Here is a 26430-nt window from a genome sequence, read left to right on the forward strand (position 1 = left end):
CGCGGGAGGGGGCGGCGAGCGGGGGGGCGGGGGCCGCTCCCTCCCTCCCTCCCTCCCCTCCCTTCCCTTCCCCTCCTTCCCTCCCTCCCCTCCTTTTCCCTCCTTCCTTCCCTCCCTGCCGCCCGCTCGGCCCCCGCGCACGGCGAAGGCGCGGCCGCGACGAGGCGAGGTGCGGCGGGGCGGCCGCGCGCCCCCCCGGCGGTGGCGGCGACAGCGAGGCGGTGGCGGGGACAGGGACAGGCTCGCCCACCCGCCCCGTCGATGGGAAAGGAGGAGCCTGGGCGGGGGGGGCGCGGGCAGGAACTTCGGCGGGGCTGAGTCTGCGGCCCCGGGACGGCACCGAGGGGGGCCCCGGGCAGCCGGCGGCGGCGGCCAACTGCAGAGTACGTGCGGGGCGGCCGGGGGGCGCGGGCAGCGCGGCCCCGGCGCCGCGGGGCACGGCCGGAAGGAGCGGGCGGGTCGTGCGTGGGTGCTTCCCGGAGAAATCCGGCGCGGGGGGGACGGGCGAGTGGGAGGAAAGTGCAGAAGCGTCCCCGCCGTGTGCGCCGCGGGGCGGGGGGGCCGCGGGGCGGGGGCGGCGGGCGGGACGGCGCGGCCGGGCCGGGCGGAGGCGGCGCCCCGGCGGCGGGCGCTGCTCCGGCGGGGTCCCGGGCAGGGGCGGCGGGGCTCCGGGCGCCCCCCGGGCTCTGCGGGGCCGCGCCTCTCCCCGGCGCCGACGGCAGCGGTTGTGCGGGAGCGGCGGCGCCCCGCGGGGCAGCCCCGACGGAGAAGGCGCCCCGGGAACGTTCCTGACGCCGGGCTCGGCGGCCGCGAACTTTGTGCGGGGACCGCGGCTGCCCGTCCGTGCCCGCCGCCGGGGTTTCCTTGCCGGGAGCTCCATCCCTCGGTGCGGGACCCTGCTCTGGAGGTATTTGTGCGCTCGTCTCGTCCTTACGCGAAGGGTGTTCTTGCATGTTTCGAGTTTCTCATTAGTTGAGGCGAGGTACGGGTTTGTACGTAAACGCGGAGCTCACTCATCGGCTGTATTTTGGCACATCTCAGAGCTAGACAAGACTATTTAATTTGCGAAGTCTCTCTTCTGCAGCTACATGTAATTTTCTCCTCCTGCTAAAAGTCCTTTGGAAACGCTGCAGAAATGTAATGAATATGCAAAGCAGCCAGCTCTCAAACCCAAACCCAGTTTGTCTTCAGAGACTTTTCAAAACGCCCAAAGTCATCAAGATACATTATGAAATAATCACTTTTGCCTAAAATACAGGGATGTGATGTTTCACACTTTCTCCTTGTATTCCTAATTTAATTGGTGACAGCTCAATTAGAATTCACCTGAAATAAAATCTCTACAATCGGTTCGCGTCGCTCGCTTGCTTTTACTTCCCGTGCAGCCTTAAAAAGCAGGAAAGCTGCTCAGGAAACCCTTGTCCCATGCGTACATCCCACAGCTCCCGAGTTTTCCTCCTGCCGGTGCTTCACCCACATCCAGCACCTGCCTACTTGAGCCGCGCATCTTCCTGCCACCTCCGGGAAGCGTGTGCGGCTCCGGGCACGGAACCGGTGCTTTCCCCTGGTTCAGGATGCCGAGCGGGGCTGCCGCTGCCCCGCTGTCTTCATAGAGGGAGCAGGAATAGGTTGTGACTCCTGCGCTAGTTGTTTACAAATATTTAGGAGCGCTCTGTGGCGTCTCTGTGGTTTTTGTTTTCTTTTTTCCCAGGAGTTATGTTTGTGGTCAGAGTTAAGGTGACAGCCAGCGTTTGGAGGGGAGGGCATGGCGTGTAGGGTGATGGGCTGTGGATGTGAATGAGGTAATGTGGAAAATCAGAATGCATGGTTGTGGGTTGCAAAGGCTGAGTGAAAAATCTAACTTGTGATTTCCTGGTTCTCCCGTGGCTATAACCGTGTGCAGCCTTGTGTTTATTTTAAACAGCTTTGTCTTCTGTGGGGAGTTTTCTGGCTTCTTTGTTCTATATGTGAAAAACTTAAGAGATGGCTGCCCTTCCCTCTGTGTTCTGACTCTTCTCACTGGTATGGACAGCCAGCAAAGAAGAGGGAGAAGTAGCAGCTAAAGTGCTGTGGCTGTGTTCATTTATTCCTGTAGACCTCCCTGTGCCAGCTTTGCATTCCTGCCTCTTGCTGGAGAAAGGGTTTGCAGTTGTGTCAGATGTACCTGCTCACTCCTGAGGCAGCAGATCGTTCGGGCTGCCTTCTTAGGATTTGCCAGAGGACATGACCAGGCTGTTACTCCTGAACCAGGTTGGTTTGGGATCACAGATTAGACAGCCTAAGACTTATCGAGCAGGCTGCAGAAGAGGAGGATCACACACGGTGCCCCAGGGTCTTATCCAAGATGCTCTTCCTGGTGAGGAGCAGACACAAATGTCCTGGCTGTGAGCTCTCCCTCTGTCTTCTCATTGTGTAACCTCTTCTCGTGCTCACCCTTTGCCCCAAAAGCACAGTGCCCAGTGCACTAAGAAATGAGAACAGTGGTGGAAAGCAGTGTTTCAGGGCTCTTAGATGCAGCTTAAAGGTCACCTGGAAGATGTGGGGCGCTGAGACTTGAGTGGGTGTGCTAAGGCTTTGTGTAGCCGGCCGGCTGAGCAGGGCCAGCAGCAGCAGCAGTGCCAGGTGTCCTTGGGGCTCACAGCCTCCTCGGGCTCAGGCAGTGCTGTGCTGCTTTCTCAGCACTCCTTGCTCATTGCTTGTCCTCTTCCCAAGCCTGCAGGTGGACTAGCAGAGCTGCTGCCCGGGCTTTGTGGGCTGGGAGCGGGGCGAAGCAGGGACTGGAGCGCTCTGTCGGGAGAGTCTCGGAAAGGGGAGGGAGCCTTCCCCTTGGGACAGTTCAGAAATAACTTGGGATGGCGTTGAGGTGAGTGCTGGAGGAGCTCTGTTTAATGCAAGGAGAAGAGAGGTTAAAGGAGGAGTGTTGGAAAGTGCCTTCTCTGCAGAAATCGGTAGCAGTCGTACGTGGAAAAATTGCTCAGCCCTCTCAGGAGTTACTGCGCTGAATTTGAAAAACAGAATGGGTCTTTAAAGTATGAAACAAAGGGATTTCAGTCTTGCTTTAAATGCAAATCTCAACGCAGTCTGAACCGTGGACTCTCTGCTGGTGCCTCCATAGTACATATTAATCCACTTTTATCTGTCATGAGGAGATTTGTTGATTAGAAGCCTCTGGGTAAAGGCTGCTCGTGGACTGGTGCTGCTCTTCCAGCCTGTGGGCTGGAAAAATGAGTTCAGTTCCATGGCTTGCCTGGAGCTCTTGGGCTGTGTGTAATTCCACTGCCACCGTCCTCCCAAGATTCAATTTAGCTCTCTGCACAAAGTCCATTTATGTAGATTTATGTAGATTTTGTGCTAAGATGAATAACTTTCAGAGGAAATGGGCCTTCTTTTAGAAGTTATATAAGTTAATTTGTGGTATTGATGGTGAAAAGTCAGCATCATTTGAAATGGGAGGGTAGGAATAGTTTACTGGAATGCCACTAAAACATAAGCTGTTAATTTTGTTTATCTTGACAAATTTTGTTAAGAATGGGAGGATTTTTCTAAGAAATTCAGTGAAATAATGGCACTTTTTAAAACAGTGAATTCTGTGCCCTGTAAAGAGTTACCTTTAAGCGATTTTCTTCACTTTCCTTGTTTCTTGTATCTTTGAGTGTTGACAGTACTTGGTTGATATCCTGCAGTTACCTATTCTTTCCGAAAGCCAAACTGTGTTTCTAAAATATGTAACTCTTAAATATTTACAGTTTCACCCTGAGTTCCAAAGTGTGTAGTTTATTTGCTCTTAAGCTCACCAGCAGCTCCTTGAGGTTGCTGTTTGAATCTGAACTGATATTACTGCCCTTCTGCTTTACACATACTGGCACACATATCAGGAATGATATGTTCAGCTGGTGGTTTGGGGGTTTTGTATATTTTGAGTCTTTTTTTTTATTTCCCCTGGGCTTCATCTCTCTTCCTGAAGAGATTGACTGTCAGTATCCTGTTGCTGCCACATACATTCTGGGAAGTTTCTGTTGGCCTCCTGATTTTATTTTTCTCTAGTACAGTTAAATCAGAATTTTGTAGCAAAAGCGTGGTCTTCCAGATGCCTCCTGAATAGAGTTTGGGCTCTGTTTGTTTTATCTGTATGTTTGACTTGCTGAAGAAAAGGCTTATGTTGTGAAAGAGCAACAAAAATACCCAAACATTTTTACAATGTTTTTCATCTTCTACAATATGCAAAAGCACACACTGTAAAAATAATTTCTGAGTTTTACTTTTGATAACCAATCTCCCAGTGCCCCATAGCAAACGTATTTGCTTGCATTGCAGTTTTGGAGGAAGGGGAGTTGCACAGTATTAAAATGCTTTTTCCCTAGTGCAAATCTTTCTGTAGGTGTTGTTTTTTAGGTTACTACTGTGTGTTTTTTCAAGTCCAGTGTGATAGTAGAGCCAGAGCAATGTTAGCAGACCTGCTCAATGTTTTAGTTCTCAACCAACTATAAATTACAGTCTTTAGACCTTATTGATTGGTGGTTTAGTGTAATACAGTAATACTGGAAATTATCTGCTTGTTTCTGTGAAAGCCACCACAGAGTGAAGAGGTGTGTGTGTGAGATCCTAGAATTCTCTGAGGAGTTTATTAGTTGTGCTATAACTGGATAAGGGGTTTATGAAGTTGAAACTTGTGCACATGTTTTTTCCTGCCACTGTAAGAGCTGAACACTGCAGAGATCTGTCTGTTGGGAGCCTTTAAGCACAATTGCTGTATTGCTGGTGGTATTTCATGTCTCAATGACAGGCAGTCTTGTTAGCAAATTAAACAGGCAGGTGAATTCAAACTAAGGTTTTTAAACTATATGTGTTGGAGTCCATCAGTAGTTTAGCTTTGTCTGCAGCTGCTGTTGCTGCCATAATTAAGATCAGCAGAGGCATTAGATCCCTTTTATGTGGAACAGGTAAAACTGTAGAAATACTTGATTCTTAAACACTCCTTTAGTGACCCAACTTCATTAATCCTCTGGGGTTCTGTGAACCACTTTTCTTCTTTGTTTTTCTTCTGCAGTCCTCCATACCTTCTATGGGGGGAAAATGATGCGACAATTAAGAAAAATTGAAACTGATGAGATTTTTTTTTTCTTCAGGGAATCAACTATTCTGTAATTGTTCAGAATGTGGTTTTGGATCATTTTGATCTTAAGGTACAAAAGAGAATAAGAGTAGAATCTGTGAGTTATATTGGCTGACATTCTTGGGAACAAACATGAAGTAGGAATGTTGAAACAAGCCGGCTTTGTGTTTGAATCATGTTTTTTTTTTAGGTGCATCACAATTATCTGCTGATTTGGTTTCTTTCAAAAATGTTTCCATTAAGTTAACAAGTCAAAAAATAGAGCTTTTGCCCCTTAATCATTTCTGTGGGTGTTCTTGTAATGAGAGAAAGAAAGGCTGTCCTCTGAGTTGACAGCCTTGTGGAAAGCTGGGTGGTGGGACAGCACATCTGGGTGTCGGTGTTTTGGTGCTCATCTTCTCTCTGTTCTTACTGCTTGCAGGTTCTGTCGTCCGTGATGGCGTCAGCTCTGCCCAGAACCCTTGGAGAACTGCAGCTGTATCGAATACTACAGAAAGCAAATCTCTTATTCTACTTTGATGCCTTCATTCAGCAGGGTGGTGATGATGTCCAGCAGCTCTGTGAAGCAGGTGAAGAGGAGTTTTTGGAGATAATGGCTCTCGTGGGCATGGCTAGCAAGCCTCTTCATGTCCGACGGCTGCAGAAGGCCTTGAGGGACTGGGTCACAAACCCTGGCCTTTTTAACCAGCCTCTCACCTCCCTGCCAGTCAGCAGCATTCCAATATACAAGCTGCCAGAAGGGTCTCCTGCGTGGCTGGGGATATCCTGCAGCAGTTACGAGAGGAACAGCAGCACCAGAGAGCCTCACCTGAAGATTCCAAAGTGCGCTGCCACGACGTGCGTGCAGAGCGTGGGCACGAGCAAATCTGATGTGGGGAGCTTATCACTGCAGAGCAGCAGCGAGCCCAGGCTCTGGCAAGGACACCACACCACAGAGAGTGAGCACAGCCTTTCCCCAGCTGACCTTGGCTCTCCAGCCTCACCAAAGGAAAACAGCGAGACCCTGGATGCTGCTGCTGCTCTGTCAGTTGCTGAGTGTGTAGAACGTATGGTGCCCTCCCTGCCCAAAAGTGACTCCAATGAAGTCAAGGAGTTACTGAAAACAAATAAGAAACTGGCAAAGATGATTGGTCACATCTTTGAGATGAGTGACGATGACCCTCACAAAGAGGAGGAGATCAGGAAGTACAGTGCAATATATGGCAGATTTGACTCGAAAAGAAAGGATGGCAAGCATCTCACCCTCCACGAGGTAAAACTGCCTGAGTGGAACTGGGCTTTCTCCCCTGTTCCTACACCTTTGACAAGATGTGTTTACAGGATACTCTTCTTGTATGGGCACTTCTTGCTGAGTGATGGTGAGAGCTGTGTGTCCGAAAGTTGTGCATTGAGTGCTGTAGGCAGGCCTGGCCTGACATGGAAATCTCAGGTGCAGCCCAGGTCTCCTTTTGTGGGTGAGTGTGTGTATGTGTGTGTGTGCACGTGGTGATTTGGTGTCATCAGAACTGCTCACTGGCTGGTGTGGCCTGTCAGACAGAAGGTTTAGAGAGTTTGGCACCCAAATAGCAACCACTAGCACCCTGAGCATGGCCTTGGGGATTCTCAGGATTTGGTACCTTCTTAAAGATGGTATTTCCTTGCAGCTTTGAGAGTAGACTTGTTTGGATCAATAACTAAAATTCCTTGTGTCTGATGTGATTGCTACCCTCTGCTGTCTTCCCTCACCTCAGGACTCTGCTCTGTAGCTTGTGCACTTAGATGAAAAGGATTCTGTCAACGAGGTCCCTACACCCAGTGGCATGGATTATTTTTTGTTTGTTTGTTTGAATTGGGATGAAGCTTAATTACATAACCTGTGGCTTTTTTGGGCATAGTGGCCTTAAGCCTGTCAAGTGACATGCAGACTGCGTGAGGAGTAAAGGAGAGGATGTCTCAGTATTGATGGGTAGTTCTATCTGAATGTTTGTCTTTTCATCCCTGAGAAGCATCTCTTGCCTTTGAAAGTTCCTGTGGGCCTCCCTTGCTCCTCCTGTGGCATTCCCGAGGCTCACACTGCATGTGTTGTAACGCAATAGGTGTGTCTGTGTGGGGAGTCGTTTCCTAGTGCCAAAGTACTCTACAAGAGGAGAACAAACATTAATTCAGAGCTCTGCCAAAACGCTGTTGATACGAATGCTGCATCAGCATTTTCACAGTTAACAGTGATTGCAAAATTTCAGTTGGATTTAAAATTTGGCATGTAAGGCTTAGCTCCCAAAAGGAAAGGCAGTGTTTATGTTACAGGAGTGCCAAAAAAACTGTACTGGCTTTAGCCTTTTTTCGCTTCAAGAAGAAGTTTTGTAGGTGTGTGATCCATAGCATAAGACTGAGTTCTCTTTATGCTTCTGAGTAGAAGGGCAGAAGGAAACAAGGCGTATTTCTTGACATTTTTATTTACATATTTACATTTATAAGGCAACTGCACATCACCGGCAGTGACTTGACAAGGGCTTTTACTGCAGACTGGGGAGACACTTCCAGAGTAGTGAGCCACATTCCAACCACACAGTTCTAGCTGTGCAGCTTACACTTACGTGCTCTGTGGCTTCGTGTCAAACACTTATAATCTATGAATTCATCTACTGTACAAGATGAGATCTCATCTTACTCCCCTGACCTTGTGGAAGTCTCCCTTGTAAAAGAACAAGCTGTGTATGAGATGGAGGCAGGATTTGAAAGGATTAATTGTGTAGATGCCCTGTATACATGGCTGCAGATTCAGGATTCAGAGAAAGGGGGTTCTCCTCACCTGAGGATGGAGGCACTCGAGGTGTACAACAACGTGTGCCTGTGTGCTTTCACAGCCTCTCTCTGGGGTAGCGACTGCAGAAAATACTCTGAAATCTGGGCAGACTGTTTGTAGGATAATTTTCTGGCATCCAGCAGTGTACTGGAAGGTGGGCTCCAGGGGCACCTTTGTGTAGGCTCAGCTGTGGCTCTGCAAAACTGGGGGGATGAACCCTGGGGTAGTAATTGAAGGAGCGGGATAGCAGTGAACTGGAAGAAAGGACAACTGCTCTGCCTTGTTCATTTTTTTTAGTATTGCACTACAGATCTTTACTACATCATTGTAAAACCACGTTTAAAAATGGAATGAGAGCATGGTTTGGCTTTAGGAAATATTTCTATCGCTATTGTGACTAAGGGCACAAGATCAAAGGAGTCTGTGGTTGACTTATGCCTCACTTACGCATGTGGGGCCTCACTGAACTTGATGGGAACTGCACACATGCAAGCAAGAAGAATTTGCTTGTAATTAGTTTACTGTTGGCTTAAAGAGGCTGGATTTCACAAAGTTTTGCCTTGAACAGTTTTGTCTTCATTTTCTGTTTGAGGCAGAAAATAAATAGCAGCAATGAGACCAAATTTTTTTTGTTTAAAATCTGCTAAACCAGAGTTTGGCTTTTGTAAAATCAGCCTTAGTGGTTTTTTGGTTCTGATAGCTTAAGGAATTTGCTGCTCAGAGGGAAGGACCTTAAACAACCAGGGAGGTAAGTTCCTGCAGATCCAGAGACTTTTTCTGCACGTGTTAATACGTTCCAGAGCTGTCATTCTGCCTCACAGTTCAAGGTTTCTCCTTGCAGCTGGCAAGGAACAGCTGAATAAACTTCTCTGTGAATTTAGAAAGCTTAAGTAATGGTTAGCTTTTTAATGTAAAGATTTGGATATCTCTGGCTCCTCAAGCAGAGGGGGGTTGGATGCAAATTAAGATCAAACATGGTAGAATTATCAGTGGTGAATTAGTGAGAATATTTTGTTTCAGAATGAGCACTGGAGTGTCTCAGAGGGCTGGAGCAGCCATTAGAGGCCTGTGAGAGCTGCAGACACTGGGCTGGTTGGAAAGTGTGTGCTCTTGGTAGGAGTATTTGCATAAAGCATTAATCTGACATAAAATCTTCCGAAGGCGTTCCAAAACTAATAAACATGCTGTCCTTAATCCATCCCATTGTTTCAGTGTTACACAGCTTTTCAAACACAGAGAGCACTTAATGTTTAAAGTTGGACTGGAGGAGGGATGAGTACAAGGCATGCCCCTGAACTCAGTGACCTCTGCAAAATTGAGTCAAGTTTGTAATTTGCATTTTAATTTTTCAGTCTTTGTCTCAGTACCTATAAAAGGCAAAAAAAAATCCAGTTCAGTGGAATTAGAAAAACAAGCAATGAATTTTGTCTAGCTAGGTTTCTTCCTTTTCTTTTGCTGACTCACCAAAACAGTAGGGCTTGGTATTTAATTATGTGGTTTCTCGTGGAGGAGTCTGTGAACCCCATCAGATGGAAGTATATGCATCCCTCTCCTGCATGGTTCTGTGCTGCTCCATATCCTCTTCAAGGCTTCCAGCAAACAGATTCTTTATTTTTAGGCATGCAATGCTTTGTATCTGCAGTATTATGCCTCCTGAAAAGGCAGAAAGCCATAATGCACTTCAATTCAGTGAGTCTGAATGTGACCTGAAAGAGAAACCAGGAAAAACAAGCAAATAAACATTTGGCTTTTCTCACATATTAGGATAAACAGCATTTGCCTACAACTACCCAAAGCATTTTCAGTCATTTCAACTCTTTGCAACCTTTCAGCACTTGGAGGGATAAAAAATATCTCAAATTATTTTGTAAGCATTAGCTGTATTATTCATCCTTGGCAAAGTAATAGCTATCAGTGTTACAGAAATTAATGCCTCCTTTGGATGGTAATTATTTTAATCGGTGTTGTAGTAATCTTATATTGTATCTTTTTCCCCATTGTGTTATTTTTCTGGAAAGACAGACATTGTGGAACAGCTGCTCCTGTCTAAGGGGTAATAGTTTGTTTTTTAAGTACCTGGTATTGTACAAACATAGTAACCTGTTCAGGTTAAGCCCTTGTACATCTGATCTCTGTGAGATTTGGGGTTTTTGTCTGCACAGAGACTAAAGGATCAGGCAACATATCCAGTGCACCTGTTAAAAACAAGTTTGTGCTCTAACATTTAGATGCCATAGGAAGTGCCCTACTGAGATCAGAGGCTTTTAGGCTAAACGCAGGAAAAATTGCTTCTGAAATATTAGGAGCAGCAGTTCTGTGTGAGGTTTCACTAGAAATACTGCACAGGCTGCTGAGAGAAGAATCTCAGCTCTTCTTAAGACATGTTTTTTGTTTTCTCAACCTTCCTGGAGAGCAGGTGTTGCATTGGGCAAAATAAATGTTTGATAGTTTGGATGCCACCAAGCCCCATGGTGAAGGAGTTCATGTGCTGTGACAGCTTCCGTCCTTCAGGGATGGAGCATGCAGCGATTTGCATGAGCTGCTGGCCTCTGCTTTAATTCACAGGTGACCCTGCAGGGTGGCAGGTGTCAGGAGGGGAGTTCTTGTCCTTCTCCCAAGGGACAGCTGTAAGTGCAGACCTGCTGGTCTGTGGGAGCAGCAGGTTTGGTGTCTGAGGTCACACACGTGCTCTGCCGCCAGGTGCGGGGTCAGGGATGGCACATCTCCATCCATCATGGATGTGCTGACTGTGCTGTGGAAACCAAGCTGCTCTGCAGTATTCACCAGCCTGGGACAGGTACTGTTGACAGTAGCTCCAAAGCAGCTGTGCTCCTTTGCCAGAAGCCAAGCCTGTTCAAAGCAGCTTAATTTCTAAAAGTAAAAGAGTAGAAAGTGCTGTGGGCACTTGGTAAAAACACCTGTAGTATTCTCTTGGCCACTTGCTGTTATGCCTCATTACACGTTCTGGTGGCTCTTCAGCTGAGGAAAAAGTGAGAAAGCCTCTTCAAGCCCTGCTTGCTGTGGAAGGAGCTTGGAATAGCCTGTCCAGCATCTCAGTTTGTGTCCCATGGCATTAATAATGTTGTGTCCATAGTGCTGACCATAGCTTCTTGGACAGCAGTACTTTTAAGCTGATATAATTCATGACAGTATCACAACTTCTTATAGGCTTCTGAAAAGCATTGCAAAACCATTTGGAGCTTCAATTTCAGGCTTTTCCTCCCCCCCACCCCAACTTCTTTATGAATCTTTTGCCAGCAGCAGAGGCACTAGAAATGTGTCCTGGCAGGCTCAGGAAAACATCCTTGAAACAAGTTACATTTGATTCATGTCTGAAGATAGTCTTCACAAACACGAGGGTGAGAAACATAGCTAAAAAAAGTTTAATCGTTTCTTAAACCATCACCTTCTACAGAATTTATTCTGTATTCACAAGGGAAAGCCATCTGTACCCACACTGTCAGGGTGGTTGGTTTTTTTTTTCCCCCAAGTCCTGGGCATATTGCGTTTATAAAAATAGTCTTCCCTGTAAGCCAGGCTTTGGGAGCCAAACACTGTGAACGTTCAGAGCTACTGTTTTATCCTGAAATTTAATTAGTGCTGGGATGAAGCAAAAGCAGTGCACATTTAGACAGTCTTACAATAATGTTTCACTTTATGAACCAGCTACATTCATATCTTTCCTCTTCACAAAGAGGTTACCTGGTTTAGTAAGGGGTATAAACAAACTGAAGAAACACCCCAGGGTTTAGTGTACAATTATAGATGATTTTACTTGCGATCAAAATTCTTTATTATTTCAGCAGATGTACATTTACAAGCACAGTAGGTGAAATTGTGCCTGTGTGTTTGATTTGCAGCTAACAGTTAATGAAGCAGCTGCCCAGCTGTGTGTGAAAGACAACGCCTTGCTGACCAGGAGGGATGAGCTCTTCGCCCTGGCCCGGCAGATCTCTCGGGAGGTCACCTACAAGTACACCTACAGGACCACCAAGTAAGGCTTTCCTTAGCTCAGAGGGTCTGCACTTTTGGGGAACCAAGCAGGCTGATTGCATTTCTTCTGAAGCACTGGACACACTTCCTTCTTGCTCTTCACTTAGCAAAATGCTCTTCTGAGGAAAGAGGGAAAGGCTGTTTGAGTCCTGAAGCTTATAGACTGATAAGATTCAGTTGTCTTGAATTACCATTTTATTTGCTCTCTAGTTTTGCAAGTATTTTGAGGATAGTGCACATTAAGAGGCATCTGAGAGGCTGGTATTTCAAGCATTTGAGGCATTAGTGTGTTTTGAGGTGAATGTAAATTGGCGTAGTAGCTAGAGATGCTCAATGCATCAATTTCCTTTTTTCCATACACAGATTTGGCTTGTTAGCCAAAAAGATAAGGTCAGGGGGAGTGGCTTACAAGCTTCCTTTAAAGGAACTGAAGCTGAGTCCTAATTTCAGTTGTTACTGTTCTGTCAAATGAACTGCTGTAATGAAATGGTGACAAAGGCTTAACAGCTTTTAAATACAATTAAAACCTTAGCATTAGTAAGTATGATTGAATATCTTGATACTTTCCTTAGATTTTTAAATGCTGATTCCCTTGCCTGTAATGTAATATCCTTTCAAAATACATTTTGCTACCCTTCTAGAAAGTTTTCCTTGGTTCCCCTTTCTTCCATGGAGATTCGTATAAATATACAACCATTCTGGATAAGCAGTGCCAAGGGCATTTCTGTAATTCTCTGTGCTTTCCTTTCTTTCTGGAAGGAAGAATCCATGAGTGTTTTGATGCTTCTGAAAACAACACAAAATACTTGGGTTCCTCTATACTTGAATGACTTTCATTGCCATGTCAAATTGAACTGGAGGCTTTTTTTGTGCATCTTGTTCTTCCCTGATCTGTTTTTTTTCCCTTGACTCCTTTTCATTATTATTAATAATTGGGGTTAATGTGCTGTTTACTGATCGTGTATGTGTTTTCTCTTGCAGATCTAAATGTGGAGAAAGGGATGAGCTGTCACCAAAGAGAATCAAGATAGAGGTACAGTAATGTGACTTCTGTATTTTGACCTGTGTGTGCTGAAATTCAGTTTTGTTTTGAAGGGATCTGTCTTAAAGAAATTTGTCAGAAAAACATTTGATAGACAGTTGATGGGTATGAGAGAGAGAGGGTGGGAAGACATCACCAGTGTCTCTGTAAATGCAAGTGTTTGATGGAGAAACCTGTAGGAGCAGGGGTAAAGAGTAGGATTTGTTTAATGGTAAAGATACTCTCAGTGTTTTGCACTCAGAGTGAGTAGGAGGGGAGGAATGGGACTGACTGACTTCCTGTGGTGGAATAAGCTCAAGCACTGTAGGAGATGTCTTCCCATAAGGCCTGCTGCTATTCAGTCAGCATGAGGTGGAGTTTGCCTAATTCACTGGAGTCAGCTGTTGATCATGTCCAAAATACAGAGTTCTGGATAAGGACTGATAGCAGAATATTAGCCATGTCTGACTGAGCCATAAATTGGGACACAGATCATATTGAAAAGTCAAAAACTATCTAAAAGGTGTATATCTCAACACAAAAGGTTGTGCCTGTAGATATTAAATTACAGCTTTTTGTTATGAGTTTTGTGTCAAATGCATGTATACATGGCTCATGTATACACTTGCACAAGATGTTGCTTAGGGAGGTGATGGGAATTCCTTGTTAAGAGTGCAGGAGCAGCATGTATGTAGTTTACCTCTTTCTTCAGTTACCACTGCTGGAAGGTAAATTTGAGGCCTGTTAAAGTTACTTTTAACAAAAAAATAGAAAAAGTAAAACGTACATATATATACCTATTACCTCATAAGAATAGCAGATCTTTCTTTATAATTTGTATTTTAAACAAATTACTGTTTCACCATTACGTGGGTATCTAATTCATCTTTAGCATTGTGGGTGTTTTTTATTGTACTATCTACTCAAAAAGGTGTAGGTTAAATGTGTGTTAGAATATGAGCTAGATTTGTATGTGACACAGATAGGTGATGTATTCTCTAACTGTAGAGGAAAATTGCAACACATTCTGGAATGTGTTTCTCATATGCAATGCATTCTGTGATAAATGATGCACTGTATGTGGTAAGGCTTTAATTTTTTTTTCAGTACTGCAGTGCTTTCACCTGTACAAAGGCTTTTCCTGTGAGGGAAACTGGTGAGAGCAGTTAGTTTTGAAAAGGTATAGAGAAGTTCATCTTATTGAAGTGAATTTATAGAAAGTTCCATCAGTCCATATACAGTTGTAGTTTTGAGTTTATGTAGTGCAAAATATACACGTGCAGTGAGGATTCACTGGTAGCTTTGATAAGTCAGCAATGTCGTTTTTGTGGGTCAGGATTTGCTTTTCACCTCTGCTTGTTCTTTGACCCACAAAAAAGAGGAGGGAAAAGCTGCATGAAATGATTTTATCCAGCTTCACCTTTATCAACAGCCTTGACCACCCTGTTGCAGGACGGTTGCTTGGATCTCCTCTCTTTTGTTCAGTCCAGCCCTAATTTGCAAGAGCTGGTGGGGAGCTGCCACTCCTCTGCTTGAAGTAGTATTTCAATGACTTGGATTTCAGCATTAGAAAGTTTTTCCTTCATTCAGTAATAATTGATGATGAGCAAGTGTCTAAAATGACACACTGTTAGGGAGGTGCTGTTTTTTACAGGATCTTCATTGAAAGAAAGAGTAAAATTAAAACCCTGAAAAATACAAGCTGAAACTCAAGGTTTTCTGGAGAGCAGGATATCTGGACAGCTTTAGGGGATGTGTAGTCTCCTATTTTCTGCATGGTGAAATCTTAAAAGTCTGGAAGGCCTGCTTCTTTTATACCCTTTATAGCTCAATAATTCTGAGAAAGGATATTTACTTGGTTCTTGTTTTATTACCAGTTATATTATAAAATGCTTGTGAAAATTTCATGTCCTAATTGTACAAATGACTATTTCAGAAATAGGTCATTTTCCCAAAATAAGAAATTGAAAATTAAATTGAATTAAATCTTCAATCTGATAGCATAGCATTATTAATTTTGAAATTACTGATATTGTTATCAGTAGAAATGTCTTTTTTCCTCACAACTTTGGGAGTGTTTTAAGGAGGAGAAAAGCATTATTTCAATGCATTTTAGATTTGAGGTACACCGTAAATGTTGGGCTTTACTTCAATGAAATGTAAAAAAGATGCAGTGTGACATAGTAGATCACTGCTGGTTTGGGTTCCTAGTGCTTGCATTTAAAAAAAAAAAAAAAAGTAAAAAGTCCTTTTTTTAGTAATATGTTCAGGGATTTTTTTGGTTATGTTTTGGTTTGGTTTTTTTTGGAAAGGTGAAAGTAAAAAGGAAAATGGTAGCAAATGCAGTTCTGGGTAAGAATTCCTTATACTGTTTTTGTAGTTGTAATGCCTCATTGTGGATGTGTTTGCTCGCTATCATGAAAATACAGAAAGGACCTGAACATGGGGTATATTTTTTGTTGTTATAACTAGTTCTTTTCTGTTTTTTTTTCCTTTTTTTCTTTTTTTTGAGAAGAGTCATTTTGCCTTTCTGTTTTAAGGCTGAACTCTGTATTTTGATTCACCATTCCTTTAACTATTAGTCATTAATGTCTCCGTGAAGCGTGGCCTAAAATTACTGGGACTTCAATTTGGAAAGACTTCACAGCCTGTTTGCATAGTGTAAAAGATTACTTAAAAAAAAGATGAGTTAATTTCCTGAAATATAATAACACTTAAAAAAGCCTCCAGAGAGGCTCTGAAGGTCATCCTTGAGCAGAGCCAGCAGAGAGCTGTGTGTGCAAGCTGCAGCTCTGTCAATCTGCAGCCACATTGTAAATTTATCCTTTTCATGAATATGAAACCCGCACAAGCATTACAAAGAAACAATGTGCCATGAATTACATCAAATTACCTGTAAAAGCCTTTCTCTTCCCCTGTGAGCTCTCCCCCTCTTATTCGTTGAGTGGGTGGGTGAGCTGTGGGAGTGAAGTGTAAAGAGGAGAAGGGGAAAAAATTCCAGGCAAATGACAGACTAAAGGTGTGGAGGGAGTGAAAAAAGGAGTGGAGTGAATTGGTATTTGGGAGCAGATTATAAAAAAGGAGTTGTAGTTCCTAAATCTGCTCTGGACAAAAAGCAGGACAGGCAGATAGGGGTGGAAATGGCACATCCTCCTGCAGAGCAAAGATCAATCCTGCTTAGGTGTTGTGTGGCAGGGGCACCCCTTATTTTGTCACCTTCTGTGACTCAGTGCTGGCACCACTCAAAGCAGTGAGCTGTTGTGGCAGCAGCTTAGAAAGCAAAACAAGTCACAGGTACATCAGGCAGAAGTGGAGGAAGAGGCTCCTCATTGCTGTTGGGGTTGACAAAGTTCCCCTTCAGAGTCTGTGTGAACAGCCTAGAGAGGAAAAAAGGAGAATTTACAAAAATATTCTTGCTGTCTGTTGTCGGAAGAAATGATTTTGTGTGTCTGTGTCTCCATTCATCTGAACAAGAGGGGTGGGAAGAGCTTTCAAAACCTCATTTCCCAAAGCTCAGTGGGAGTCAGGGGGCACAGGCAGGGAGACCTGAGCGGAGGCTGCAAGGAAGCATCTTCCCTTGGTGCCAGTATGGGTGGAAGAAGGGGAGAGAAAAGCCCCACCTCCACTGTTTCTGAGAAGGCTGAAAAGAAAACCAAAGTGTGGGATTTGTTTTTTTTCACAAAAACAGCAAAAGCAGTAGAAGGTACTGTTTTCATAGGAAAAATGTCATTAGAGGGAGCGAAAAAGCACATGTGGGACTGGGAACATCTGCTGCACAAAACCGCTTGGAAAACAACTAAGCAGCAGCATGGCAAAACAAAAATGCTGCAGTGCATGCAGGAGGACCTCAGGCAACCATGGGGCAGAGCAGCATGGTGCTTGGTCCAGCATTCTCCTCATCCCTCGGGGCACTGGGGACAGGCAGCAGTGGGAAGGGCTCTGGGAAGGTGACCCAGAAGGTGTTATCCTTCAGGAATTACCTGCCTGGCTGAGGGGGGACTGGCACAGCAGCAGGCAGCCAGAGCCACCTTTGGGAAACAGCCTGGTTGGTTATAGGCAGGTGATCACAAATGTGTTGTGAAGCACTGTGTTACCTTTTGTCCATCTGTTGTCGAAAACTTAATTATTGACATGTATGCATCTTTGGAATCTACAGGGCAAATCTGTCTAATTTAGTGTGTTTTTGAGACTGAGGTCTGTAGAACCTCAGTGACAGATGTCATTGTTCTCAGGTTTGGGTCTGTCTTAAGATCAGTGGCTTCCTCTCACATTTCAACAGAGCTACCTGTACTGTGCTTTTGTAAACATTTCTGGATGTTCCTCTAGTGCACATGAGCTTTCCTTTTGTAACACCAAGAGAGATAAACCCTTCATTTTGAACCTTTGCTTCAGTGATTGTTTTAATGGAGTCTGGCAGGCTTTCACAGGAACTTAATTTGCTTTATTGATACATATGCAAGCAGCAGAAGAGATTTGCATGTCATAAGAATTTCAGACTGGAAGAATTATTGAATCATGCTTTCTCATAGTCTGTAAATTTTCCACTGTACTTCTGAAATGGTGATATTTCATCTTGTGATACAAGTGTAGGTTCTGTGTGAAATGTGTTGAATTTCAGGAGGCTTTTCTCAGTTTCACAAGGTTAGTGTGTATCCTTGCCTCTATGTAAACTTGATTCCTGAAAAGTGACAGAAACCATAGGCCTAAATCTGCCTGTCAAGGCTGAATGTAAACTAGTTTAGTGTGAGTAACAAGGCTAGTCTGGATTCACCTGAAACTTGAGAGAGATAAGATTTTCTGTACCATTAGGTATATAGCAGTTGCTGTGGTTTATGCAGAAACTTAAATGAAGTGGATAGCCCAAACATGTAAATTGCAGTCCGGAATTTTCACAGAAGTTCAGGAATATGATTTTTAAGTTGTGGTTTTCTTCTATGTGTACATAGAAGGTAAAGAAAAAATAATATGTCCCTCTTGGTTTGGTTTCTTTTTACGCTCAATAGGATGGTTATCCTGATTTCCAGGACACAGTCCAGACGCTCTATCAGCAAGACAAAATGCCACTTGCTTTGGCTAAAGGAAAGAGTGAAGACCCAACAGCTCTTAATTCCCAGGTAAACCAACTACACTACGTTGTGAATAATACAGGCTGTGTCTTTGTACGTTGGTTTTGATGTTGTTGTTTTGATGACTAAATTAATTCCCATCAGTTTTAAAAGGCTACCTAGCTCAGCTGTGATTGCATCACTCTTAATTTGGGTTTACCTCCCGAAACTGTTCTGTCACAGTACTACAGCTTTGGCCTTGTTAGTTCCAAGGAGGTAAGATGCAGCATAGTAGGCTTGAAAATCTGTGGTTGCCTGTTGGGAGCAAGTAGGGTAGTATTGGTACAGTCTGTGCTGTGTTACTTGCGTTATCCATTGCTATAAATGGAAAGCTCAAGTTTCTGAGGCGAGAGGAATAGAGTAGGCGATCTTGGAGTCCTCTCTGCTGACATGTCTTACAAGAAGAAAGGCCAATGTGTTTAGGAAATAAGGAAACCTCTGGATCTGAGAGGATAAATTGCCTTCCTAAACAGCACCTAGCCTGGTGGAAGTGCAGTGTTCTTGAGCAGACAGAAAGCTTTGTATAAAAGAAGACAGGTTGCCAATTTTTTCTTTGTCTTTTCTGTAGCGTGTCCCAGCCTCGAGGCAAAATACCCATCTCCTACTGCCAGTTCTTGCCAAGGAGGGATTTCATGCTAAGTTGCAACAAATTTGTTTTGTATAGATGATTTGGGGCAAATGTAATCACCAAATTTGCACATAAGATTACATTTAGGAGTTAACTTCCTGTTTTCTGAGAATGGATGTGTTACCCTATCATTTACTTCCTTCTATTGCAAAGCAGTGTTAAGTCACACAAATCTGGGATACATCAAATGCAGTTACAGCACATGTTCTGATGTCACAGAATAATTACATGAGCTTGTTTTGTATATAAAGTTTTTGTTGGTCGCTGCCACATAACAATGGACTACAGATTTAGTTCAAGCTTAAACATATCTGCAACTCTGTAGGTTTTTTTTTGTGGTGATCAGAAGCATAATTGAAGTTTAAAATTCTGGTTTTATCCCAAGCGAACAACAAAGATGGCATGAATGAGAAATATTTTATTCCTTTTAAAAATTAATGTATAGTTCAAAAGTTGGTAAGAGGAGTGACAGAATAGCAAAGTTAAACCACACTTGCAAGTAAACTGAAAATAGTTTCTCTTTTTACCTTCCTCCCAAGACAGTGCTGGAGCTCTCAGTGTTCTTCTGCAGACCCTGATGAGCTCTGAGCCAGATTATGTAAATGCTGGCCATGCCTTACCCTGCTGTCAGGGTCACCATGGTGCTGGAGAAGCCCAGGGTTTGCTGGGTCTGTTAGGCTGTCATTGTACATGTTCAAATTATTGAACTATGCTGAGCAAGCAGCCTTTTGTGGGAAGTCAGGGCTTTCAGCATCTCCCATGAAAAGTGAAATGCTCTGCAATGAATAGACCTCTGTAGTAGTTGAAACAATTACGGCATTACCTGGAAGGAAAATCAATTTTTCCTATCAATTGTACGTGTTAAGTTTGTGTACTTTCTGTTCTTATGTTCATTGTGGCTCTTCTAAATCAACTTTCTTGACTTGTGATTTTCTTCTTATTTTTGCAAGATGCTTATTTACATTCTCTCAAGAACAAGATTATAGTGAAAGTTAGAATTCTCTTGGCATTAAAGTCAATGACAAGCATTCAGACGCCATTTCCTCCCACATTGCGCTGGATTGTTTAGCTCCACTCTCTAGAGGTGTATAGGTCTTGTTCTTCTTCTAGACAGACATTTCACACCTTTATCCCCCACAAACATACTGTCATCCTACACTTTCAGAATGGCAGATTTTTAAGCTTGTGTAGTGCTGTTTCCTAAAATAAAGATTCCAAGATGTCTGGTGAAATCTTGGCATAAGTTTTTAGCAGATGTTGCCATTGCATTTGGAATACTTTCTGGAATACTTTGTGAAGGCATATATTTGAACAGAGCTAACTGGATAATTAAAACATTCTTTTTTGCTTTTCTTGAGATTCTCTTCACGTAACCTGCAGTCCTAAAGTGCAGGAAGTGATTTTTGTGTGTTTTTGAAAAACAGAATTTAATGTTGCATTTCTGAGTAGATGAACTACAACAGCTTGCATTTTAAGTACTCTTGAGTGACTCAGATGTACATTATGAAAATCTCTATGGGTGCAAAAATATTTTGTTTGCTTCATAGTTTTGAAGAAACCGTAAAATACACATCTGTACATATGAGTCAACAAAAACCACTATCTAGGCTGTTAGTCTTTTCATCTGATCCTGTTTTTCCCCCTGTGTTTTGACTTGCTCTATGTATGTCTATAGAGAGAATCTTTTTTTGTTTCAATTGCAGTCGGAAAAGGTGATGGCAAAACAGATGGAGTTTCTCTGCAACCAGGCAGCGTTAGAGAGACGTCTTTCCACAGGGTGTTACAGGCAGAACTCAGAAGAGCACAGCCCCAATGGCATGTCATTAGATAATGCTGATGGACAAGGTATGGTAGCTCCCAGGCACACGCTGCTGCCAGCACAGACATTTGATGTTATGCAACCTCTGTCAGTGGTGGTGTTTATCTCATGCAGAACCCTGAGCACTGAATGGACAAGACAAGATCTCTCTCTGCCCTGAAGTGCTTACTGTGTAAATAATGCAATCAGATGCACACTGGGGTTCTGTTCTGTTCCTGTTGTGCATCTGGGCAAACTGCTTTCCCCAGGGATAACGTGGGGAGGGCAGGAGGTTGGGTGCACTGCTGTTCCTGACAGCAGGACTTTGCTCTAGCTTTATCCTCAGTTTTGAAAACAGAGCAGAGTGTTGCATTTCATTCGTGTTCTTGCTTTGAGAAATTGGAAATAAAGGAGGTAATATAGTTGGTACCCCTTTTTGTTTACCTGTTTGTGCAGTCTAGGAACAAAACCTGAGGAGCTGGCTATGTAAATTACTTAGCACTAAGCATGTTCTAATGATGTTCTTAGTGGCTTGTTATTCTTCAAAAAGCTTACAGTTCTGTGGTTCTCTTTGATTTACCAACTGGCTATTCCTTGTCTTGAATTAATTTTAGGAGTGTTTGTTTTGCTTGAGCATTTCTGTTTAGATCACTTTTTTTACTGTTGTGAATTGAGACAAAATGTTGCAAACAAGAAATACAACCAGAAGTTCTTGTGTCTGTTTTTTAAATGCTAGTTTTTCTAAGGGGGTTGAAAAGAACAGTAGAGGGACAACTAAGGGAATCAATACAAGCAAGTGTTAAAAACCAGATTTTCATTTGTGTGAATTGGTCAAGAACGAGGTACAGAAGTAATCATGAAGAATAGGTGTGTGGATCCAGCTTTCCTTGGCCCAGCAAGCTTCTTTGTGCCATTTAGCCATTGTGCAGGGAAACTGGAAATTTTTTTGATCTCAGAGGGATTGTGCAGTGGGAGAGGAAAATTTTTGTATCTCAAGAGGATTTTTGAGCAGGATAAAGGGTTTTTTAAATTTTTTTGTTTTTGTCTGGCTGAGTGTCCCTTCCTAGCAGTGCCTGTGAAGTAGTCTGCAAAGCAATATATTTACATAAGCCTCGTTTTGCTAGAAAACTTCTCTGAGCAGCTGGAATCTAGGATGCACTTTTGCTGATAGAATTAACATGTATTTAAGTCTGTTTTTTCATACTGATTTTCTTGTAATGCATCAATATCTCACTGTGAACAACCTGCAGGTGAGAGACCACTGAACCTGCGGATGTCCAACCTGCCAAGCAGACAGATGCAGCACATTTCACTTGATGGAGAGCAGCACGTTGGGAAATCTCTGTGCAGTGACTTGATCCGGCTTTACCCCAGCGGTGAGGCAAAGTCCCAGTCCTCGGGTTAGTGCTGCCCCTGAGAAATTACCCTCCATTCCTTATTTTCTGTGATCTCTCTGAGGGAAGCAGCCAGGAAGGCAGGCTGGCATGCATTGTGTGTAACCATGCCATCAAGGCTTTGGAGAAAACTCCAAGAGGAGTGTGACTTGCTAATCTAGAGTCAGGTTGAATATTATTTGGGAAAAGTTTAGGAGATGCAGTAGCTGGGATCAGATAATCAAGTCCTGACATGTGTCTGTCCTTGCTATTGACCCAGATTACTGCTATTAAATACTTACACTGCATCACAGTGACAGCAACATGATTATGACATGGCTTCCTTCTGCATAATAGAATCAGGCTTTTTATAAAGAAGATGTCTTTATTTTGATTTATAAGGACCTAGCACTGTTTCTCTGCTGTGAACTGCATGTCATGCAGTAAGTCTTTTCCACCTGGGTTTCTCATTCAGTGACCTCTGCTCACTGCCAGTCTTGTCATTCACCTCTGGCACTGGGAGAAACCCACTCTAAGTTTGATAGAAGAGAGCAAGAATCTCTGTGGGTGGCTTCAGTGTAATACTCAGTGCACTGAGCTAAAGCCAGGAGTTCTTGAGACTCTTACAACTTCAGAAGCAATAATTAAATCCCACCTGAGTTTTAAAGATGCAGTGGCAAAGAGGTTATTTGAAAGACAAGGTGCAAAAATAGATATTTTGAAAACCAGGCAGAATCTTGTCTGTTTCACTTTGGGATACTGCAGTCTTGGCTCACCTCTTCTGCAGATTTGTCCCAGTCCCAGTGCTAATACACTTAGTGAAATCTCTGGTGGGGGATTTTTACCTATTTTCTCTCAAAATGCAAGTGCAGAGTGCATCTCCATTAGCCCCTGCTGCCAAAGGGGTTGAAGTGAATCTGTGATGCTTCTCTGTCATCACTGCAGTGTAACCGAGGTGGTTCTAACCCAGCTGGGTAGGTTAAACACCAGGAGGAGGAGGCAGAATTTGTTTCATCTGTTGGTATTTATGTGGTTCTTGGACCTTTTTGTTAATTTAAGAACAAAACATATTTGCTTCCAAACAGTGTTTCAACTTCTTTCTTTCTTTCTTTTCTCAATGCAGAAGGCCTTGGTATATTAAAGGATTTTCCTCATTCAGCTTTCAACAACATTGAAAGGAAGGTCATAAAAACAGAACCTGAAGACACAAGATAGTCATTCTGCTCTGGAAAACAGTGTCATAGTAAAGAATGAAACTTCACAAGAGAAAAAAAAAACCAGCCTTAATAACCAGTGTTGCCTCATTCAAATAAGAGATTTCAATAGCCAAAGCCTAAGAACTGGTACAGTAATCTGTGGAAACAGGAAAGCAAGAGACACTGCAACTAAAACAGTAATACAGGTGGATAAACATTCCTGTAAAAGTGGTTTTATAATGTGGGAAGATTCACAAATTAATATTGTGGGTCTTCATTATTTAAGAATGTATTATGTATTTGTATAACTTATCACAGTAAATCTAGATGTCGGGACGTGTATTGAGTCCAGTAGATGTGGCTACAGTTCATTTTACTTGAAATTTCAATGTCTACTTTCAGTGTACCTAGCGTAGATATGGTTGTTAAACATTTGAATTAAAAATCATTGGAGAATTAGGAATGCAAACCTCGTGACACAATTAACAGCAAGTTTGCAACAATATTTGTAGAAAAAGGAAAATGCATACAATATTTTCATGGTTTAAAATGTTATGTGGATATAGCATTTGATAGACCTAGACCCTGATTCTGTATCATAGCAGATGTACTTGACACTTAACTATTGCTACATCACTTCCAATGGTTCCAGCAGCCTTTGTGTAACACTCTCACAGCATAATACCTACACACAGCTCAGGAGTGTGGGGAATGCCAGTTAGAGGATGGAAGAGTCCACATGATTGGCTCCTATTTCCTCAGGAAAAACTGGGGATTGAGGTACCATATAATTACTAAATTTCATTTGGTAGGAAACTCGAGAGACCAAGTTGTATGGACAGGGCTGCAAAAATTGTCATTCAGACCATTATAACTTCTTGGACTTCTCTGTGGATTTAAAAAAAAAAAAAAAAAGGCATCCCAAGTGTGGCAAAGATGAGAAACGGTGCAGAATTTATGCATCGGTGTAAAAGGTTGCACTTGATATCCAGAAACTATAAGATTTTTTGGAGGAGAAAAAGGAGTTGTCTTCAGCACATAACTCCTTACTAAGTGCTGTCCAGCCCACATGATTCTATGAATATACTGTATACTGCATACAGTATGCCAATACGTTTCTTTATGTATGTGATTAATTAACATCTGTATTCTTTATTTATTTGACTTTTTTTTATTTTTTGTACATGTTCACTTTTGAAGATGTCATTTTATCTAAGGAGGAGTAGTTGGCATATAACTTTGGAATTTACCATGGTGTGTGTGTGTGCATCCATCTTTCCTCTGTGCTGCTCTGCAGTCAGGACAGTTACATGTCTCCAGTTCCGAACACAGTTTGTGCTTACAGTGTGTTCTGGAGGGGAAAGGGAGAGCTGAAGAAAGTGAGTTACCATGTCAGAGGGTAAACTTCCCTATTCAGGTGTGCACTTCATGTCTGCAGTTTACTCTGTGTCCTAGGTGTGTATTAACAAACCAGTCAGTCTCTGTTGTACTGAAACGCTCAGCAAAATGTGAGCTGAAATGTCTACACTGCAGTCTCTTACCACTGTAAACATATCTAATTATTTTATCACTTGATTTGTGGAACAAAGCTTTATAGTAGAAACACCAGTAAAACAACTTTTTATACTATTAAAATGTTTGGTTTTTTTAAAAAAAAATGTTTCTTGAACTGTATGGTACTGTTTCACTTACTGAAGTATCTTACTTTAAGCAATGGAGTTTGCAGCTTTGCTGTTTAGGCATAAGAGATTGAATGTGTAGTTATATTTCCTCTTTCCTGTTGTGTGAGTTAGTAGCACGGATGTTTCTTCAGTTTGTAACATTAACCAGTGCCCTGGTTAGTACCTGAGTAGTTTTCCTGAGACGTGTATGGAACTTGTTAAAGGATAGTTTAAGGTTTGAACTGTACAGCTTGAGCAATAGAAGGTACCAAGCAGCAAACCTTTAGAGATGCAGGAAACATTTGGTTTTCTCCAACATCTGACACCATCAAAAGTTGTGTGTGGGTCACAGAAGAAGCTCTTAAGCTTGCTGGTCTCTTCAGTTAAAGTGAGAGGAAGGAAAAAGAACTTGCTAAGCAGCACGCTGTTTCAGTTGAGTCCAGAATTTATTTTGTAAACACTAATGTATTAAATTTGCTATAAATTAAAGTCTATAACAGTTATATTTTTGAGTTGTAAATACAGTACTTGTGTCACGACCAGTTGGTTATCTCCAGAACGATATTTCAGTTTATAGTCCAACAGGCCATTTCAGTCTCAATAAGCTGGAAGCAATTTTTTTTACTGGTTTGCAGCTGTATGATTTTTATTTTTTTTTTTATCCTGGGGTGGGGGAGGTGGGAGGTACATTCCAAGATTGCACATACGCTTGGTAATAGCAAATACTCAAGCATTGGTCTTTCCATGACAAAGGTCTTGGTGGACTGCATCCTGGCCAGCCTCTGGAGTCACAGGTAAAGGCTTGCCCTCGTCTGCTCGGGAAGGTTTGCTAGATCCAGGGTACTCTGGATCAAAGGCCAGCCCTGCAAATGATGCCTGTTTTATTCACATGTTTATATTGTTGCTTACAAAATAAAATTCACCGTGAGAACTCTTTAGTTTCCCCAGGGTTTGTCCTTTTTGGTTTTTTTTTTTAATTGTGTTTTCTAAAAGAAGATGTTAATTTGGGGGGGGATAGGGGAGGAGGGAGTACCTCGAACTGCAGCTCTCAGTGGAGGAAGCCTTTTCCTGCTCTTGTGGTTGAATCCTCATTTAAGGGTGGCCTCATTACGTGCACAGCCTGCAGGGTTCAGTGGGCCCAGGCAGGAGGCAGGAACTAAAACCTGGGCAGGGTCTGCAGCACTAAGTGCTGAGTTCCCTTCCCTCCTTCTGCGCTCCTGCTTTTGCGTGTGCTCCGATTTACACGGGGTTGCAAACAGCACAGAGCTGCTACAATGGGATGGCAGGCGTGTGTGAGTGCTCTTTGGGAATGGGGGAGCCGCAGTGATCCACCCTGTCCCAACTTGCTTTCTGAGCGGCAGCCCACAGCTCTGCTGGGAGGTTGTTAGGGTGCAGAAACTGGAGGGGAGATGAGGCACAAAAAGGGAGAAGCAGCAAAAACTTCAAAGAGAAGGCAGGGGGGACAACCCCTCTGTAAACCTTCAAAACATCCAGATTGCTGAGATGGCATGGAAGTCAGGAGTGGTTTGAAGCAGAGATGGGGTCAGAGTAGGTGCAGTCCCCCTGCCTTCTCTCAGTCCAGGGAATAGTAAACATGGAAATTCTGGACCAGTGGCTCAGTGTTTGCTGGCTTTTACCTTGCACTTCAGTGCAGTCTTGCCCTGTTCTAGGAAAGGAGGAAAAGGAGCAGCTACATACTCTTGTATGGAAGGTACAAGAGGGGGGAACTGCCACTATATTGGTCTGTCAGGCTGCACACA

At 43.2% G+C, this 26430-nt stretch overlaps 1 protein-coding gene across 3 annotated transcripts; it reads left to right on the forward strand.

Moving 5' to 3' along the window:
• The first annotated feature begins 274 nt into the window (after positions 1–274).
• Positions 275–25604, forward strand: NAB1 (NGFI-A binding protein 1). Of its 3 annotated transcripts, none has more exons than XM_058028102.1 (8): positions 275–383; positions 5535–6365; positions 11756–11889; positions 12870–12921; positions 17913–18023; positions 20346–20487; positions 21691–21840; positions 22937–25604. In XM_058028102.1, the coding sequence occupies exons 2-8, from the start codon at positions 5550–5552 to the stop codon at positions 23026–23028; spliced, it is 1497 nt and encodes a 498-aa protein (XP_057884085.1). In that variant the 5' UTR covers positions 275–383; positions 5535–5549; the 3' UTR covers positions 23029–25604. The 3 variants fall into 3 exon arrangements, with proteins under 3 accessions (XP_057884085.1, XP_057884087.1, XP_057884086.1); XM_058028104.1 differs by having other exon boundaries at positions 21691–21816; XM_058028103.1 differs by lacking the exon at positions 275–383 and adding an exon at positions 742–907.
• The last annotated feature ends 826 nt before the right edge of the window (positions 25605–26430 follow it).

The sequence above is a fragment of the Melospiza georgiana genome, chromosome 7, assembly GCF_028018845.1.
Source record: "Melospiza georgiana isolate bMelGeo1 chromosome 7, bMelGeo1.pri, whole genome shotgun sequence".
NCBI classification, from domain to species: Eukaryota; Metazoa; Chordata; class Aves; order Passeriformes; family Passerellidae; genus Melospiza; species Melospiza georgiana.

What these genes read in the sequence shown, in the direction of transcription:
- NAB1 (XM_058028102.1), top strand. Translation starts at nt 5,550, where the DNA reads ATGGCGTCAGCTCTGCCCAGAACCCTTGGAGAACTGCAGCTGTATCGA. An exon ending in AGCATCTCACCCTCCACGAG is followed by an intron (nt 6,366 to 11,755) that starts GTAAAACTGCCT and finishes TTTGATTTGCAG; the next exon opens with CTAACAGTTAATGAAGCAGC. An exon ending in AGATAATGCTGATGGACAAG is followed by an intron (nt 20,488 to 21,690) that starts GTATGGTAGCTC and finishes AACAACCTGCAG; the next exon opens with GTGAGAGACCACTGAACCTG.